This window comes from Acipenser ruthenus, unplaced genomic scaffold, assembly GCF_902713425.1.
Source record: "Acipenser ruthenus unplaced genomic scaffold, fAciRut3.2 maternal haplotype, whole genome shotgun sequence".
In the NCBI taxonomy this organism is placed as follows: Eukaryota; Metazoa; Chordata; class Actinopteri; order Acipenseriformes; family Acipenseridae; genus Acipenser; species Acipenser ruthenus.
The window spans coordinates 29,079-45,717 of record NW_026708169.1 but is presented as its reverse complement, the minus strand read 5'-3'; the positions used below and the strand labels follow the sequence as shown (position 1 = coordinate 45,717).

At 51.8% G+C, this 16,639-nt stretch overlaps 1 protein-coding gene across 4 annotated transcripts; it reads right to left on the bottom strand.

Annotated features, from left to right (window-relative positions):
• Positions 1–367: 367 nt before the first annotated feature.
• LOC117968609 (Golgi integral membrane protein 4-like) lies at positions 368–15,295 on the bottom strand. Of its 4 annotated transcripts, none has more exons than XM_059020169.1 (14): positions 14,320–15,295; positions 8,140–8,214; positions 6,500–6,549; positions 5,286–5,336; positions 5,009–5,159; positions 4,507–4,589; positions 4,082–4,210; positions 3,720–3,914; positions 3,474–3,631; positions 3,101–3,255; positions 2,261–2,325; positions 1,747–1,920; positions 1,539–1,640; positions 368–1,327 (listed from the first exon to the last, which is right to left on the bottom strand). In XM_059020169.1, the coding sequence occupies exons 1-14, from the start codon at positions 14,504–14,506 to the stop codon at positions 1,220–1,222; spliced, it is 1,683 nt and encodes a 560-aa protein (XP_058876152.1). In that variant the 5' UTR covers positions 14,507–15,295; the 3' UTR covers positions 368–1,219. The 4 variants fall into 4 exon arrangements, with proteins under 4 accessions (XP_058876152.1, XP_058876154.1, XP_058876151.1 ...); XM_059020168.1 differs by having other exon boundaries at positions 369–1,327; positions 5,286–5,339; XM_059020170.1 differs by having other exon boundaries at positions 888–1,327; positions 1,554–1,640; positions 5,286–5,339; positions 14,320–15,294.
• Between the last annotated feature and the right edge of the window lie 1,344 nt (positions 15,296–16,639).

Sequence of the window (16,639 nt, the reverse complement as noted above, 5' to 3'; positions counted from 1 at the left end):
TCTCCTGCGGGGGCAGCGCTGAGCACAGCCGTTCAGAACGCTGTGGAGGAGAGGAGAGAGAAAGAGAGACAGAGAGAGGGGGAGAGGAGGAGAGGCAGAGAGAGAGAGAGGGAGGGAGAGAGATTGAGAGAGAGGGAGGATAGAGGGAGAGAGAGATTGATAGAGGCAGAGAGAGAGAGAGGGAGAGATTGAGAGAGAGAGAGAGAGGGAGAGATTGATAGAGAGGGAGAGGGAGAGATTGATAGAGAGGGAGGGAGGGAGAGATTGCAAATACATTTTCTATGAAGCACAGGAAACTGGCACGTCATGGGTTAATGAACGCGTTGCCAGCCCAGAATAGTTTCAGAGGGGGGGGGGGGGGGGGGGGGGGGGGTGTCTGCGTCTCTCTCTCTCTGTTTCTCAAAGGCACACCAAGGGCAGATTTCTTTATAAAAACAAACTATTGTTTCACTCAAGGTGGATAGAAACGTCAGGGTGAGCCGGACTCGGAGCATCAGAGACCAATCCAGAGACCTATAGAGAGACACTGAACCAGAGACCAATCCAGAGATCTATAGAGAGACACTGAACCAGAGACCAATCCAGAGATCTATAGAGAGACACTGAACCAGAGACCAATCCAGAGATCTATAGAGAGACACTGAACCAGAGACCAATCCAGAGATCTATAGAGAGGCGGGGACTCAGAGCTCTATACAGAGGCGGGGACTCAGAGCTCTATACAGAGGCGGGGACTCAGAGCTCTATACAGAGGCGGGGACTCAGAGATCTATACAGAGGCGGGGACTCAGAGCTCTATACAGAGGCGGGGACTCAGAGCTCTATACAGAGGCGGGGACTCAGAGCTCTATACAGAGGCGGGGACTCAGAGCTCTATACAGAGGCAGGGACTCAGAGCTCTATACAGAGGCGGGGACTCAGAGCTCTATACAGAGGCGGGGACTCAGAGCTCTATACAGAGGCGGGGACTCAGAGCTCTATACAGAGGCGGGGACTCAGAGCTCTATACAGAGGCGGGGACTCAGAGCTCTATACAGAGGCGGGGACTCAGAGCTCTCGAGAGAGGCGGGGACTCAGAACACAGACATACACGAAGGCGCTGCACTGACTCGGGGGCCGTGTGATCTAGTGGTTAGAGCAGAGGGACTGGGAGAGCTGTAGTGTTGCTGTGGGGAGTGCTACAGCGTGAGGCTCTCTCTCTCTCTCTCTCTCTCTCTCATCAGTACTGCTCCTTCTCTCGATTCCTTCCCGCCACGTTCTCTCCATTCCCCTCGTCCTGCACGAGCTCCAGATCCTCGTTCTCATCCACTTCCCCCCCGACGTCGTCCTGCGAGAGACAGAAGACAGACAGACAGACAGATGTGTGACTCGGTGGCTGTGAGGACAGACAGACAGACAGACAGTTTTACACGAGGACGGAGCTAAAACAGTAAAGAAAGTGCACAGCACTAGACTGACTGAGTGACTAACTGACTGATTCACTGACTGATTCACTGACTGATTGATTGATTGACCAGCTGATTGATTGATTCACTGACTGATTGATTGATTACATTCTCGTTCTCCTGGTCCTCCTCGTACTCCTCTGCAGCTTCCTGTCCGTCGTCGGGGGCAACAGGAGGATCATCCAGGCTGGGATTCTATGAGAGAGATTACCACAGAATATAACAAATACATCTGACTCCTCCCCCTTGCCCCTCCCTGACTCCTCCCCTGCCCTCCCCCTCCCTGACTCCTCCCCCTCACCTGTCTCAGCTCCTCTTTGATGAACAGCCCCGGCTCTCTGACCTTGTCATGGGCGGGGCCTCCCTTAGCAAGCCCCTCCTCCTCGAATGCTGGGTGTTCTATCTCCGCCTCCTCGAACTCGTCCTCACCCTGGTTGTTGGGGTCCTGAGCTGGGTCCGCCTCCACATCAGGCATCTGTCAGGGCATCCCCAAAAACAGGCCCACTCAGTAAGAGCCCCCAAAGCACTGCCAGCTCCACACAGACCAGAGAGAACAGAGAGACCATGGAGACCATAGAGACCATAGAGAGAGACCAGAGAGACCACACAGACCATAGAGAATAGAGACTAGAGAGACCATACAGACCATAGAGAATAGAGAGTAAAGAGACCACACACAGACCAGAGAGAACATACAGACCAGAGAGGCCATACAGACCAGAGAGGCCATACAGACCGCCCCTCTTCATTATTGAGCTGTGAGGCCCCTCCTCCACTGACCACACCCCTCACACAGTCTCCTCCCCTCTGCTCACCATTGGCTCCTGGGCTACAAGGCCCCTCCCCTGTTGTAGCTCCTCTCTGCCGTCCAGCTCTGCATCTGCAAGGAGAGAAAGCAGCCAGTAGGGGGCGGTCCGTCATTCATTTATTTATTCAGATTTTCTATGTAACAATTGAGCAAGATGTACAAGATGGGTGTGAGACCCTCCACTAACTAACCCAACACTAACCCTCCACTAACTAACCCAACCCCCAACCCTCCACTAACTAACCCAACCCCAACCCTCCACTAACTAACCCAACCCTCCACTAACTAACCCAACCCCAACCCTCCACTAACTAACCCAACCCTCCACTAACTAACCCAACCCCAACCCTCCACTAACTAACCCAACCCCAACCCTCCACTAACTAACCCAACCCCAACCCTCCACTAACTAACCCAACCCCAACACTCCACTAACTAACCCAACCCTCCACTAACCCAACCCCAACCCTCCACTAACTAACCCAACCCCAACCCTCCACTAACTAACCCAACCCCAACCCTCCACTAACTAACCCAACCCCAACACTCCACTAACCCAACCCTCCACTAACTAACCCAACCCCCAACCCTCCACTAACTAACCCAACCCCAACCCTCCACTAACTAACCCAACCCCAACACTCCACTAACCCAACCCTCCACTAACTAACCCAACCCTCCACTAACTAACCCAACCCCAACCCTCCACTAACTAACCCAACCCTCCACTAACTAACCCAACCCTCCACTAACTAACCCAACCCCAACCCTCCACTAAATGGAATGAGGAATAAGCCATACCTCTGATTGGCTGATCTAATCAATAGGATTTCTCTCCCACGCTCACCTGTCTCAAGCTCCTCCTCCTGGTCCGGCCCCTCTTTCACATCCTCACTGTGATTGGCCTCCTGCAGGTGTTCCGATCCTGCCTTCCGATTGGAGCCCAGGAAGCTCCTGTCCTGCCAGCTGTTAGAATTCACTTTCCTGATGATGCTCTCCCAGCTGGACCAATGGGGAGAGAGAGCGGAAACCACAGGTTAGACACCCAGTGGTGAGGCCTGTGTATTGCAGGCTGTCAGCATGTGTGGAACCTGCAGCGAGAGAGTCTGTATTGTACTGTATTGTACTGTATTGCACTGTACTGTACTGCACTGTATTGTATTGCACTGTACTGTATTGCACTGTACTGTATTGTATTGTATTGTACTGTATTGTAATACCTCTCCACTGCAGCTTGCTCATCCCCTGCCTCAATCCCCGCCTTCTTCTCCATGGAAACTGCAAAGGTGCTCTTCCTATTGGCTGCCTGGTCCCCAGTCAGCCTATCAGCTTGAGCTGCCGGTGTCTTCGTTTCTGACTGGCTGGCTGGGACTGTAACCTGCAAGACACGAACACAGAAATCAAACAGAGCTGCTTCAGGGCTGAACTGAGCCGGGTCACACTGGACCAGGCAGAGAGTCCGGTACCTTCTGATCCGGGAGGCTGTTGACGGTGCGTGTGAATCGGGCCGCCCCGCCTCCTCGGCTCACAGAGTTCTGGTCCCGCCCCTGCTCCTCCTGCTGGCCAATCGGAGGGCTGTCCTTGTTCACAGTGGGCGTGTCCTTGTTCCTGGTCCCTCCCGGATTCTGGATTTCAGGTAGCGGATCGGAGTGTGTAGGACTCTGCAGAGACAGAGCCCGGGGGTCAGGGGTTCGAGTCAGGGGGTCTTCACCCAGGGAGACACACGAAACCTCAATAAACACGATACACTGTTTATACAATTATACAGCACTGGAACACAACAGCACGTGACTGACACACACGCACGCACACACACACACTGACACACCTTCTGATTGGGGGCCTGCGGCTGGCTGTCCCGAGGACCCCTTAGCTGCCCTGCCAGTGCCTGCGTGGGGTTGAAGCTGGGGATTCTGTGCAGGGCCTCCTTGAGCTGCCGGAACTCCTGCATTTGTGCCTGCGAGAAACAGACAGGCAGGTGAAGGGGCACCACAACCAACTCGCTGCAAGGACCCGTTACTGCAGAACAGAAATCATTCAGCACAGTCTGAGCAGAGAAAACCCGAACAGAGAGAGAGAGAGAGAGAGAGAGAGAGAGAGAGAGAGAGAGAGAGCGCATGTCTCATAACAGTGAAGGAGACACCATGGCTACACACGCACACACGCACACGCACACACACAATTAACTTTGAACCCAGCTTCTCCGCGCTCGGCCTGCACAGCCTGCTGCTTTCCTGCCCTGGCCGCCCGTACCTGAGCGCTGAGCAGCTGGGAGTGGACGTCCTGGTGCGCCTTCCTCAGCAGCTTGCTCTCTTCCTTCAGCTTCAGAATCGTGTCTGAAAAAGAAGCAGAGCGTTTCAGAACCAGGCTGGGAATCGGACTCCGGCTGCACAGCAGTGTGATCCACTCCTGGTTTCCCTGTGAGTTCAATCAGACTCCCCTGAGCTCGTTACCTTCACACACTGGGGCTGATCAAGCGGTCAGTAAACCCTGGAGCGGGCGACACTGCTGTGCAGCAGGAGTCTCATTCCCAGCAGCCCTGTGTGCAGGGATGGGCAGCTGCACAGCAGTGTGATCCACTCCTGGAACGGGCGACGCTGCTTCCATCCCTGCAGCCAGACAGAGACGCTGGAGTCCGAGAGGGAAGGGGAATGAAACCAAGTAGAGTCCCAACACCGAGGCACTGCTGTATGAGCTGCCTGACCCCCCCTGTACCCCCCGCCCCCCCCCCCCCCCCCCCTGTCGCGGGGCTGACCTTGCAGGCCGCTGACCTCGTTCTCATGCTCCTTGCGCTGCAGCGCCTCCCGCTGGCTGCTCTCCTCCTGCGCGCGTCGCTGGCTGAGACGCAGCTCACTGTGCTGGGAGTGCAGAGCCTGCAGCTGGGTCCGGACGTCATCCAGCTGGTTCTGAGAGGGGGAGAGGGAGGCTTTCTGTAACATGTGCGGCAGCTCACATGCTTGAGTTTGAAAGGGATGGATAGAAGGGAGAGAGAGAGAGAGAGAGAGATGGAGGGGACTGGTTCATTGCAGTACCTTGACTATCCTGTGCTGTGAGCTGAGTGCACTGTAGCGGTTCATAGAGTCCTGCTGTACAAACAGAGACACAGAGTCAGAGAGACACAGAGTCAGAGACACAGAGTCAGAGACACAGAGTCAGAGAGACACAGAGTCAGAGACACAGAGTCAGAGAGACACAGAGTCAGAGACACAGAGTCAGAGAGACACAGAGTCAGAGACACAGAGTCAGAGAGACACAGAGTCAGAGAGACACAGAGTCAGAGTGACACAGAGTCAGAGACACAGAGTCAGAGACACAGAGTCAGAGACACAGAGTCAGAGAGACACAGAGTCAGAGACACAGAGTCAGAAACACAGAGTCAGAGAGACACAGAGAGTCAGAGAGACACAGAGTCAGAGACACAGAGTCAGAGACACAGAGTCAGAGAGAGAGTCAGAGACACAGAGTCAGAGAGACACAGAGTCAGAGACACAGAGTCAGAGAGACACAGAGTCAGAGAGACACAGAGTCAGAGACACAGAGTCAGAGAGACACAGAGTCAGAGAGACACAGAGTCAGAGAGACACAGAGTCAGAGAGACAGAGTCAGAGACACAGAGTCAGAGAGACAGAGTCAGAGAGACACAGAGTCAGAGACACAGAGTCAGAGACACACAGAGTCAGAGACACACAGAGTCAGAGAGACACAGAGTCAGAGAGACACAGAGTCAGAGACACAGAGAGTCAGAGAGACACAGAGTCAGAGAGACACAGAGTCAGAGACACAGAGAGTCAGAGAGACACAGAGTCAGAGAGACACAGAGTCAGAGACACAGAGTCAGAAACACAGAGTCTCTATACTTTACAATGCTTCCCTATGCTTTACCAGACCTCCCTGTGCTTTACAATGCTTCCCTATGCTTTACCACACCTCTCTGTGCTTTACAATGCTTCCCTATGCTTTACCAGACCTCTCTGTGCTTTACAATGCTTCCCTATGCTTTACCAGACCTCTCTGTGCTTTCCAATGCTTCCCTATGCTTTACCAGACCTCTCTGTGCTTTCCAATGCTTCCCTATGCTTTACCAGACCTCTCTGTGCTTTACAATGCTTCCCTATGCTTTACCAGACCTCTCTGTGCTTTACAATGCTTCCCTGTGCTTTACTGCGTGTTCACTGTGCTTCATCACACTTTGCTGTACACTGCAATGCTAGTGTGGGATTTGAACCCTGGACTCCCAGCCTCTTACCTTCTCTTTGTTCAAAGCCTCTTGTGCTTCTAGTTTGTACACCAGGAAATCTGGGGGAAGGAAACAGACAGACAGACAGACAGAGAGACAGACAGACAGAGAGACAGACAGACAGAGAGACAGACAGACAGAGAGACATGTCAGAACAGTACTGGAGGGAGGGGCTGCAACACAAATCATCTCTGTGATCATTTTACAAACAAACAAGTAAAAGCAAGTGAAAGATGTTGAGAAGAGAGGATAGGAGAGGAGAGGAGAGAGGAGAGGAGAGAGAGGAGAGGAGGAGAGAGGAGAGAGGAGGAGAGAGGAGAGAGGAGAGGAGGAGAGAGGAGGAGAGGAGAAGAGAAGAGGGGAGAGGAGGAGAGAGGAAAGGAGGGGAGTAGAGGGGAGGGGAGAGGGGAGGAGGAGGGGAGGAAAGAGGGGAGTGGAGATGACAGAGCAGAAGGGAGAGACAGGGGAGGGGGTGAGAGAGGAGGGGAGGGGAGAGCAGAGGGTTCGGGTTAGGAGAGGGGGAGGGGATGAGAGAGGAGCGGAGGGGAGAGCAGAAGGGGAGGGTTAGGAGAGGGGGAGGGGGTGAGAGAGGAGGGGAGAGCAGAGGGTTCGGGTTAGGAGAGGGGGAGGGGGTGAGGGGAGGGGAGAGCAGAGGGTTCGGGTTAGGAGAGGGGGAGGAGGAGAGGGGGAGGGGGTGAGGGGAGGGGAGAGCAGAGGGTTCGGGTTAGGAGAGGGGGAGGGGATGAGAGAGGAGCGGAGGGGAGAGCAGAGGTTTCGGGTTAGGAGAGGGGGAGGGGGTGAGAGAGGAGGGGAGAGCAGAGGGTTCGGGTTAGGAGAGGGGGAGAGAGGATGGGAGGGGAGAGCAGAAGGGTTCGGGTTAGGAGAGGGGGAGGGGGTGAGAGAGGAGGGGAGGGGAGAGCAGAAGGGTTCGGGTTAGGAGAGGGGGAGGGGGAGAGAGGAGGGGAGGGGAGAGCAGAGGGTTCGGGTTAGGAGAGGGGGAGAGAGAGGAGCGGAGGGGAGAGCAGAGGGTTCGGGTTAGGAGAGGGGGAGGGGGTGAGAGAGGAGGGGAGAGCAGAGGGTTCGGGTTAGGAGAGGGGGAGAGAGGAGGGGAGGGGAGAGCAGAAGGGTTCGGGTTAGGAGAGGGGGAGGGGGAGAGAGAGGAGCGGAGGGGAGAGCAGAGGGTTCAGGTTAGGAGAGGGGGAGGGGGGAGGGGAGGGGAGAGCAGAAGGGTTCGGGTTAGGAGAGGGGGAGGGGAGAGCAGAGGGTTCGGGTTAGGAGAGGGGGAGGGGGTGAGAGGAGAGCAGAGGGTTCGGGTTAGGAGAGGGGGAGGGGGTGAGAGGAGAGCAGAGGGTTCGGGTTAGGAGAGGGGGAGGGGAGAGCAGAGGGTTAGGAGAGGGGGAGGGGGTGAGAGGAGAGCAGAGGGTTCGGGTTAGGAGAGGGGGAGGGGATGAGAGGAGCGGAGGGGAGAGCAGAGGGTTCGGGTTAGGAGAGGGGGAGGGGGGAGAGAGGAGGGGAGGGGAGAGCAGAGGGTTCGGGTTAGGAGAGGGGGAGGGGAGAGCAGAGGGTTCAGGTTAGGAGAGGGGGAGGGGGTGAGAGGAGAGCAGAAGGGTTCGGGTTAGGAGAGGGGGAGGGGGGAGAGAGCTGCTCACCTTCTTTGCTCTTCTTGTGCTCTCCTCTCTCTTTCTGTAGCGAGCGCTCCAGCCTCGATCGGTGTTCATACACAACTGTGAGGAGCGAGGAGAGCAAGGGGTTAACCACGCCTGGAACTCCCACACCTCCCAGTCCCTCTGCTCTAACCACAGAGCCTCCCTCCCAGTCCCGGAGCTCTAACCACAGAGCCACACTGCCTCCCTCCCAGTCCCGGAGCTCTAACCACACAGCCTCCCTCCCAGTCCCGGAGCAGGTGAAGGGGCACCACAACCAACTCGCTGCAAGGACCCGTTAGTCCCATTATAACACAGCCTCTCTCTCAGTACAGTCCCATTATAACACAGCCTCTCTCTCAGTACAGTCCCATTATAACACAGCCCCTCTCTCAGTACAGTCCCATTATAACACAGCCCCTCTCTCTCAGTACAGTCCCATTATAACACAGCCTCTCTCTCAGTACAGTCCCATTATAACACAGCCTCTCTCTCAGTACAGTCCCATTATAACACAGCCTCTCTCTCTCAGTACAGTCCCATTATAACACAGCCTCTCTCTCAGTACAGTCCCATTATAACACAGCCTCTCTCTCAGTACAGTCCCATTATAACACAGCCTCTCTCTCTCAGTACAGTCCCATTATAACACAGCCCCTCTCTCAGTACAGTCCCATTATAACACAGCCTCTCTCTCTCAGTACAGTCCCATTATAACACAGCCTCTCTCTCTCAGTACAGTCCCATTATAACACAGCCTCTCTCTCTCAGTACAGTCCCATTATAACACAGCCTCTCTCTCAGTACAGTCCCATTATAACACAGCCTCTCTCTCTCAGTACAGTACCATTATAACACAGCCTCTCTCTCAGTACAGTCCCATTATAACACAGCCTCTCTCTCAGTACAGTCCCATTATAACACAGCCTCTCTCTCAGTACAGTCCCATTATAACACAGCCTCTCTCTCTCAGTACAGTCCCATTATAACACAGCCCCTCTCTCTGTACAGTCCCATTATAACACAGCCTCTCTCTCAGTACAGTCCCATTATAACACAGCCTCTCTCTCTCAGTACAGTCCCATTATAACACAGTCTCTCTCTGTACAGTCCCATTATAACACAGCCTCTCTCTCAGTACAGTCCCATTATAACACAGCCCCTCTCTCAGTACAGTCCCATTATAACACAGCCTCTCTCTCTCAGTACAGTCCCATTATAACACAGCCCCTCTCTCTGTACAGTCCCATTATAACACAGCCTCTCTCTCAGTACAGTCCCATTATAACACAGCCTCTCTCTCTCAGTACAGTCCCATTATAACACAGTCTCTCTCTGTACAGTCCCATTATAACACAGCCTCTCTCTCAGTACAGTCCCATTATAACACAGCCCCTCTCTCTGTACAGTCCCATTATAACACAGCCCCTCTCTCTGTACAGTCCCATTATAACACAGCCTCTCTCTCAGTACAGTCCCATTATAACACAGCCTCTCTCTCTCAGTACAGTCCCATTATAACACAGTCTCTCTCTGTACAGTCCCATTATAACACAGCCTCTCTCTCAGTACAGTCCCATTATAACACAGCCCCTCTCTCAGTACAGTCCCATTATAACACAGCCTCTCTCTCTCAGTACAGTCCCATTATAACACAGCCCCTCTCTCTGTACAGTCCCATTATAACACAGCCTCTCTCTCAGTACAGTCCCATTATAACACAGCCTCTCTCTCTCAGTACAGTCCCATTATAACACAGCCTCTCTCTCTCAGTACAGTCCCATTATAACACAGCCTCTCTCTCAGTACAGTCCCATTATAACACAGCCTCTCTCTCTCAGTACAGTACCATTATAACACAGCCTCTCTCTCAGTACATTCCCATTATAACACAGCCTCTCTCTCAGTACAGTCCCATTATAACACAGCCTCTCTCTCTCAGTACAGTCCCATTATAACACAGCCTCTCTCTCTCAGTACAGTCCCATTATAACACAGCCCCTCTCTCTGTACAGTCCCATTATAACACAGCCTCTCTCTCAGTACAGTCCCATTATAACACAGCCTCTCTCTCTCAGTACAGTCCCATTATAACACAGTCTCTCTCTGTACAGTCCCATTATAACACAGCCTCTCTCTCAGTACAGTCCCATTATAACACAGCCCCTCTCTCAGTACAGTCCCATTATAACACAGCCTCTCTCTCTCAGTACAGTCCCATTATAACACAGCCCCTCTCTCTGTACAGTCCCATTATAACACAGCCTCTCTCTCAGTACAGTCCCATTATAACACAGCCTCTCTCTCTCAGTACAGTCCCATTATAACACAGTCTCTCTCTGTACAGTCCCATTATAACACAGCCTCTCTCTCAGTACAGTCCCATTATAACACAGCCCCTCTCTCTGTACAGTCCCATTATAACACAGCCCCTCTCTCAGTACAGTCCCATTATAACACAGCCTCTCTCTCTCAGTACAGTCCCATTATAACACAGCCTCTCTCTCTCAGTACAGTCCCATTGTAACACAGCCTCTCTCTCTCAGTACAGTCCCATTATAACACAGCCCCTCTCTCTGTACAGTCCCATTATAACACAGCCTCTCTCTCAGTACAGTCCCATTATAACACAGCCTCTCTCTCTCTCAGTACAGTCCCATTATAACACAGTCTCTCTCTGTACAGTCCCATTATAACACAGCCTCTCTCTCAGTACAGTCCCATTATAACACAGCCTCTCTCTCTCAGTACAGTCCCATTATAACACAGCCTCTCTCTCTCAGTACAGTCCCATTATAACACAGCCTCTCTCTCTCAGTACAGTCCCATTATAACACAGCCCCTCTCTCTCAGTACAGTCCCATTATAACACAGCCCCTCTCTCAGTACAGTCCCATTATAACACAGCCCCCCTCTCTCAGTACAGTCCCATTATAACACAGCCTCTCTCTCTCAGTACAGTCCCATTATAACACAGCCTCTCTCTCTCAGTACAGTCCCATTATAACACAGCCTCTCTCTCTCAGTACAGTCCCATTATAACACAGCCTCTCTCTCTCAGTACAGTCCCATTATAACACAGCCCCTCTCTCTCAGTACAGTCCCATTATAACACAGCCTCTCTCTCAGTACAGTCCCATTATAACACAGCCCCTCTCTCTCAGTACAGTCCCATTATAACACAGCCCCTCTCTCACTACAGTCCCATTATAACACAGCCCCTCTCTCTCAGTACAGTCCCATTATAACACAGCCTCTCTCTCAGTACAGTCCCATTATAACACAGCCCCCCTCTCTCAGTACAGTCCCATTATAACACAGCCTCTCTCTCTCAGTACAGTCCCATTATAACACAGCCTCTCTCTCAGTACAGTCCCATTATAACACAGCCTCTCTCTCAGTACAGTCCCATTATAACACAGCCCCCCTCTCTCAGTACAGTCCCATTATAACACAGCCTCTCTCTCTCAGTACAGTCCCATTATAACACAGCCCCTCTCTCTCAGTACAGTCCCATTATAACACAGCCCCTCTCTCACTACAGTCCCATTATAACACAGCCTCTCTCTCTCAGTACAGTCCCATTATAACACAGCCCCTCTCTCAGTACAGTCCCATTATAACACAGCCCCCCTCTCTCAGTACAGTCCCATTATAACACAGCCTCTCTCTCTCAGTACAGTCCCATTATAACACAGCCTCTCTCTCTCAGTACAGTCCCATTATAACTCAGGCTCTCTCTCAGTACAGTCCCATTATAACACAGCCTCTCTCTCAGTACAGTCCCATTATAACACAGCCCCTCTCTCTCAGTACAGTCCCATTATAACACAGCCCCTCTCTCACTACAGTCCCATTATAACACAGCCTCTCTCTCAGTACAGTCCCATTATAACACAGCCTCTCTCTCTCAGTACAGTCCCATTATAACACAGCCCCTCTCTCAGTACAGTCCCATTATAACACAGCCTCTCTCTCTCAGTACAGTCCCATTATAACACAGCCTCTCTCTCTCAGTACAGTCCCATTATAACACAGCCCCTCTCTCAGTACAGTCCCATTATAACACAGCCCCCCTCTCTCAGTACAGTCCCATTATAACACAGCCTCTCTCTCAGTACAGTACCATTATAACACAGCCTCTCTCTCTCAGTACAGTCCCATTATAACACAGCCTCTCTCTCAGTACAGTCCCATTATAACACAGCCTCTCTCAGTACAGTCCCATTATAACACAGCCCCTCTCTCTCAGTACAGTCCCATTATAACACAGCCTCTCTCTCAGTACAGTCCCATTATAACACAGCCCCTCTCTCAGTACAGTCCCATTATAACACAGCCTCTCTCTCTCAGTACAGTCCCATTATAACACAGCCTCTCTCTCTCAGTACAGTCCCATTATAACACAGCCTCTCTCTCTCAGTACAGTCCCATTATAACACAGCCCCTCTCTCAGTACAGTCCCATTATAACACAGCCTCTCTCTCAGTACAGTCCCATTATAACACAGCCCCTCTCTCAGTACAGTCCCATTATAACACAGCCCCTCTCTCTCAGTACAGTCCCATTATAACACAGCCCCTCTCTCTCAGTACAGTCCCATTATAACACAGCCTCTCTCTCAGTACAGTCCCATTATAACACAGCCTCTCTCTCAGTACAGTCCCATTATAACACAGCCCCTCTCTCAGTACAGTCCCATTATAACACAGCCCCTCTCTCTCAGTACAGTCCCATTATAACACAGCCCCTCTCTCAGTACAGTCCCATTATAACACAGCCTCTCTCTCTCAGTACAGTCCCATTATAACACAGCCCCTCTCTCAGTACAGTCCCATTATAACACAGCCTCTCTCTCAGTACAGTCCCATTATAACACAGCCCCTCTCTCTCAGTACAGTCCCATTATAACACAGCCTCTCTCTCTCTCAGTACAGTCCCATTATAACACAGCCCCTCTCTCTCAGTACAGTCCCATTATAACACAGCCTCTCTCTCAGTACAGTCCCATTATAACACAGCCCCTCTCTCTCAGTACAGTCCCATTATAACACAGCCTCTCTCTCAGTACAGTCCCATTATAACACAGCCTCTCTCTCTCAGTACAGTCCCATTATAACACAGCCCCTCTCTCTCAGTACAGTCCCATTATAACACAGCCTCTCTCTCTCAGTACAGTCCCATTATAACACAGCCTCTCTCTCTCAGTACAGTCCCATTATAACACAGCCCCTCTCTCTCAGTACAGTACCATTATAACACAGCCTCTCTCTCTCTCAGTACAGTCCCATTATAACACAGCCCCTCTCTCTCAGTACAGTCCCATTATAACACAGCGCCTCTCTCTCAGTACAGTCCCATTATAACACAGCCTCTCTCTCTCAGTACAGTCCCATTATAACACAGCCTCTCTCAGTACAGTCCCATTATAACACAGCCCCTCTCTCTCAGTACAGTCCCATTATAACACAGCCCCTCTCTCAGTACAGTCCCATTATAACACAGCCCCTGTCTCTCAGTACAGTCCCATTATAACACAGCCTCTCTCTCTCTCAGTACAGTCCCATTATAACACAGCTCCTCTCTCTCAGTACAGTCCCATTATAACACAGCCTCTCTCTCTCAGTACAGTCCCATTATAACACAGCCCCTCTCTCAGTACAGTCCCATTATAACACAGCCTCTCTCTCTCAGTACAGTCCCATTATAACACAGCCTCTCTCTCTCAGTACAGTACCATTATAACACAGCCTCTCTCTCAGTACAGTCCCATTATAACACAGCCCCTCTCTCTCAGTACAGTCCCATTATAACACAGCCTCTCTCTCTCAGTACAGTCCCATTATAACACAGCCTCTCTCTCTCAGTACAGTCCCATTATAACACAGCCTCTCTCTCTCAGTACAGTCCCATTATAACACAGCCCCTCTCTCTCAGTACAGTCCCATTATAACACAGCCCCTCTCTCAGTACAGTCCCATTATAACACAGCCTCTCTCTCTCAGTACAGTCCCATTATAACACAGCCTCTCTCTCAGTACAGTCCCATTATAACACAGCCCCTCTCTCAGTACAGTCCCATTATAACACAGCCTCTCTCTCAGTACAGTCCCATTATAACACAGCCTCTCTCTCCCAGTACAGTCCCATTATAACACAGCCTCTCTCTCAGTCCGACCTGCTTACCCTGCAGTTGTGCAGAAAGCGCGTCCTGCTGCTGTTTGTATTTCACAGACAGCGACTCGAACGACTTCACCCTGTCCTGCAGGCCGCTGTAGAGGTACAGTCCTCCGCACAGGCTGGCGAGGGTGAGCAGACACAGACCCGTCTGCAGCAGACCTTTCTGCCGGCGGGAGCACATCCCAGGACCCATGGTGTCCTGCGGGCGGGCGGGCTGGCTTTATTCCCACAGTCGGAGCTCGTCTAGCGAGTCATGCAAGCGCTTGGGGAGCCGCACGCAGCGCGCTTGCACGGCAGTCTGCAGGCTGGACCCGGTAGGAAGGGATCCGCGGAAGAATCGTTACACTGTATCCCGCTCCGGATACAGACAGCGCCCCGCCGCCTCCGCTGCTGCTGCTGCTGTTATTATTATTATTATTATTATTATTATTATTATTATTATTATTAATGAAATGACAATACTCAGGTGTGCTCTAGTTAATAGCGCGTTCAGTCGACTTGAAGATCGTAGTGTTGATTTCTTTGTATTTATGAAATGATCGGAGTTTTAAAATGTTGTTAGTTTTGTAACTCTCCCCACACAGTTGTTACAACGTGTTTTCCTCATGAAAGCGTCGTTTGAGTTTTCTTAACCCGCCCTGCTGCGGCGCTCGCTGCGTTTTCTCGTCTCCCTCTTGTTTTTATTCTCGTTTAGCGCAGACCCGCTCGCAACAGGAAGCTCACAACATCCCCCCAAAAATCAGGAAAACACTAAGTCGGCAAACAACTACTTTCCAAGTGTAACCAAGAGGCTTTCACTAAACAAACACAACACACACGTAAGAGTGTCCGTCACTGCGGCCTGTCTTCTCCGTATGAAACGCGCTGGTAATTTATAATTCTGTAGCACGTAAACGATCACGTTATCTCGGTATTTGCAGTTATTTTTAATTCTCCGCCACGTCGTGTTAAAGCGCGTCGCTGTCTCTTTAAGAGAAACCCGACACCTTTTCTTATCGACGCGCATCGGAATCCACAGCCCCGCCCCCTGACGCTCTCCCGGGGCGATGCGATTGGCTTCCGGCTCTCTCCTTGACCTACCTGATTGGCTCCCAGTCTCCTCTGAGGCGTCTGTCAACCAAGCGACGCCATTGGTCGCACTTCAGGGCAAGCACCGTGTGACTGACAGGAGAATCTGCGCAATGGGGAGTCGGCAGCGATGAACTGCGACCAATCAGTGCTGGCGCTGGTCGGCAAAGCCAGTCTGCGTGCCGCGCTAGACGATTCCAGAATGTTGTATTGATTTGCATACCGTACTTAATCAAACAGCACACGTGACGCTGACATGCAAGTCCGCTTAGTGAGATATTTATATATATATTTAAATAAGCGCATGCCATGCCAGTATCTTACCAGATCCAGCTGTGTAATAGCATCAGTAGTTTGTTAGAGCACATGTTTTGTTAATATACATTCTCTGTGCCTCTAAAGCACTCAGTAATAAACTCTGTAGCGCTTCACACACGGGGACGGATAGAAACTCGCTCTTCCAGTCTTTAGAAGCGGGTATATGGAACACGCAGATGCATGACGACCTCCTACGAGCCCATGCCATTTTATCCGCATAAGAAACCCAGTGAACCGGAGAGCCACGCGTCCGCTGTACTGACCTGTACCACACTGCCGCCTGCTGGACACTTCGGGAACGGCAGGCTATAGAGTCCTGCAGCGCTCCGAACACAAAATCACACTCAGAATACAACCACCCTAAAGCGGGCCCTTCTCCCCAGTCAGTGCCCCTAAACACACAGAGCCAACCCTGTACCCCCTAAACACACAGAGCCAACCCTGTACCCCCTAAACACACAGAGCCGACCCTGTGCCCCTAAACACACAGAGCCGGCCCTGTGCCCCTAAACACACAGAGCTGGCCCTGTACCCCCTGAACACATAGAGCCGACCCTGTACCCCCTGAACACACAGAGCCGGCCCTGTACCCCTAAACACACAGAGCCAACCCTGTACCCCCTAAACACACAGAGCTGTCTCTGTACCCCCTGAACACACAGAGCTTCCCTGTGCCCCCTAAACACACAGAGCCGACCCTGTGCTTGCAGGTACTTCGTAAGTCACACTTTGTTGATAGAAAAATTCCAGGCTCTGGTTTCAAGTAGAGATGCTCAGTCTAATCGACATGGCTTTTAATTTGATTCCCTTATAAAAACTCCTCACAGAAAACAGTGAGGGTGGTAAAGCATAGGGAAGCATTGTAAAGCACAGAGAGGTCTGGTAAAGCATAGGGAAGCATTGTAAAGCACAGAGAGGTCTGGTAAAGCACAGGGAAGCA

Coding starts and splice junctions, on each gene's coding strand:
- LOC117968609 (XM_059020168.1), bottom strand. CDS start 14,506: ATGGGTCCTGGGATGTGCTCCCGCCGGCAGAAAGGTCTGCTGCAGACG. Junction 6,550..8,139: donor GCACAAGAAGAGCAAAGAAG/GTGAGCAGCTCT, acceptor TCCTTCCCCCAG/ATTTCCTGGTGTACAAACTA. Junction 1,921..2,260: donor TTGTAGCCCAGGAGCCAATG/GTGAGCAGAGGG, acceptor ATGCCCTGACAG/ATGCCTGATGTGGAGGCGGA.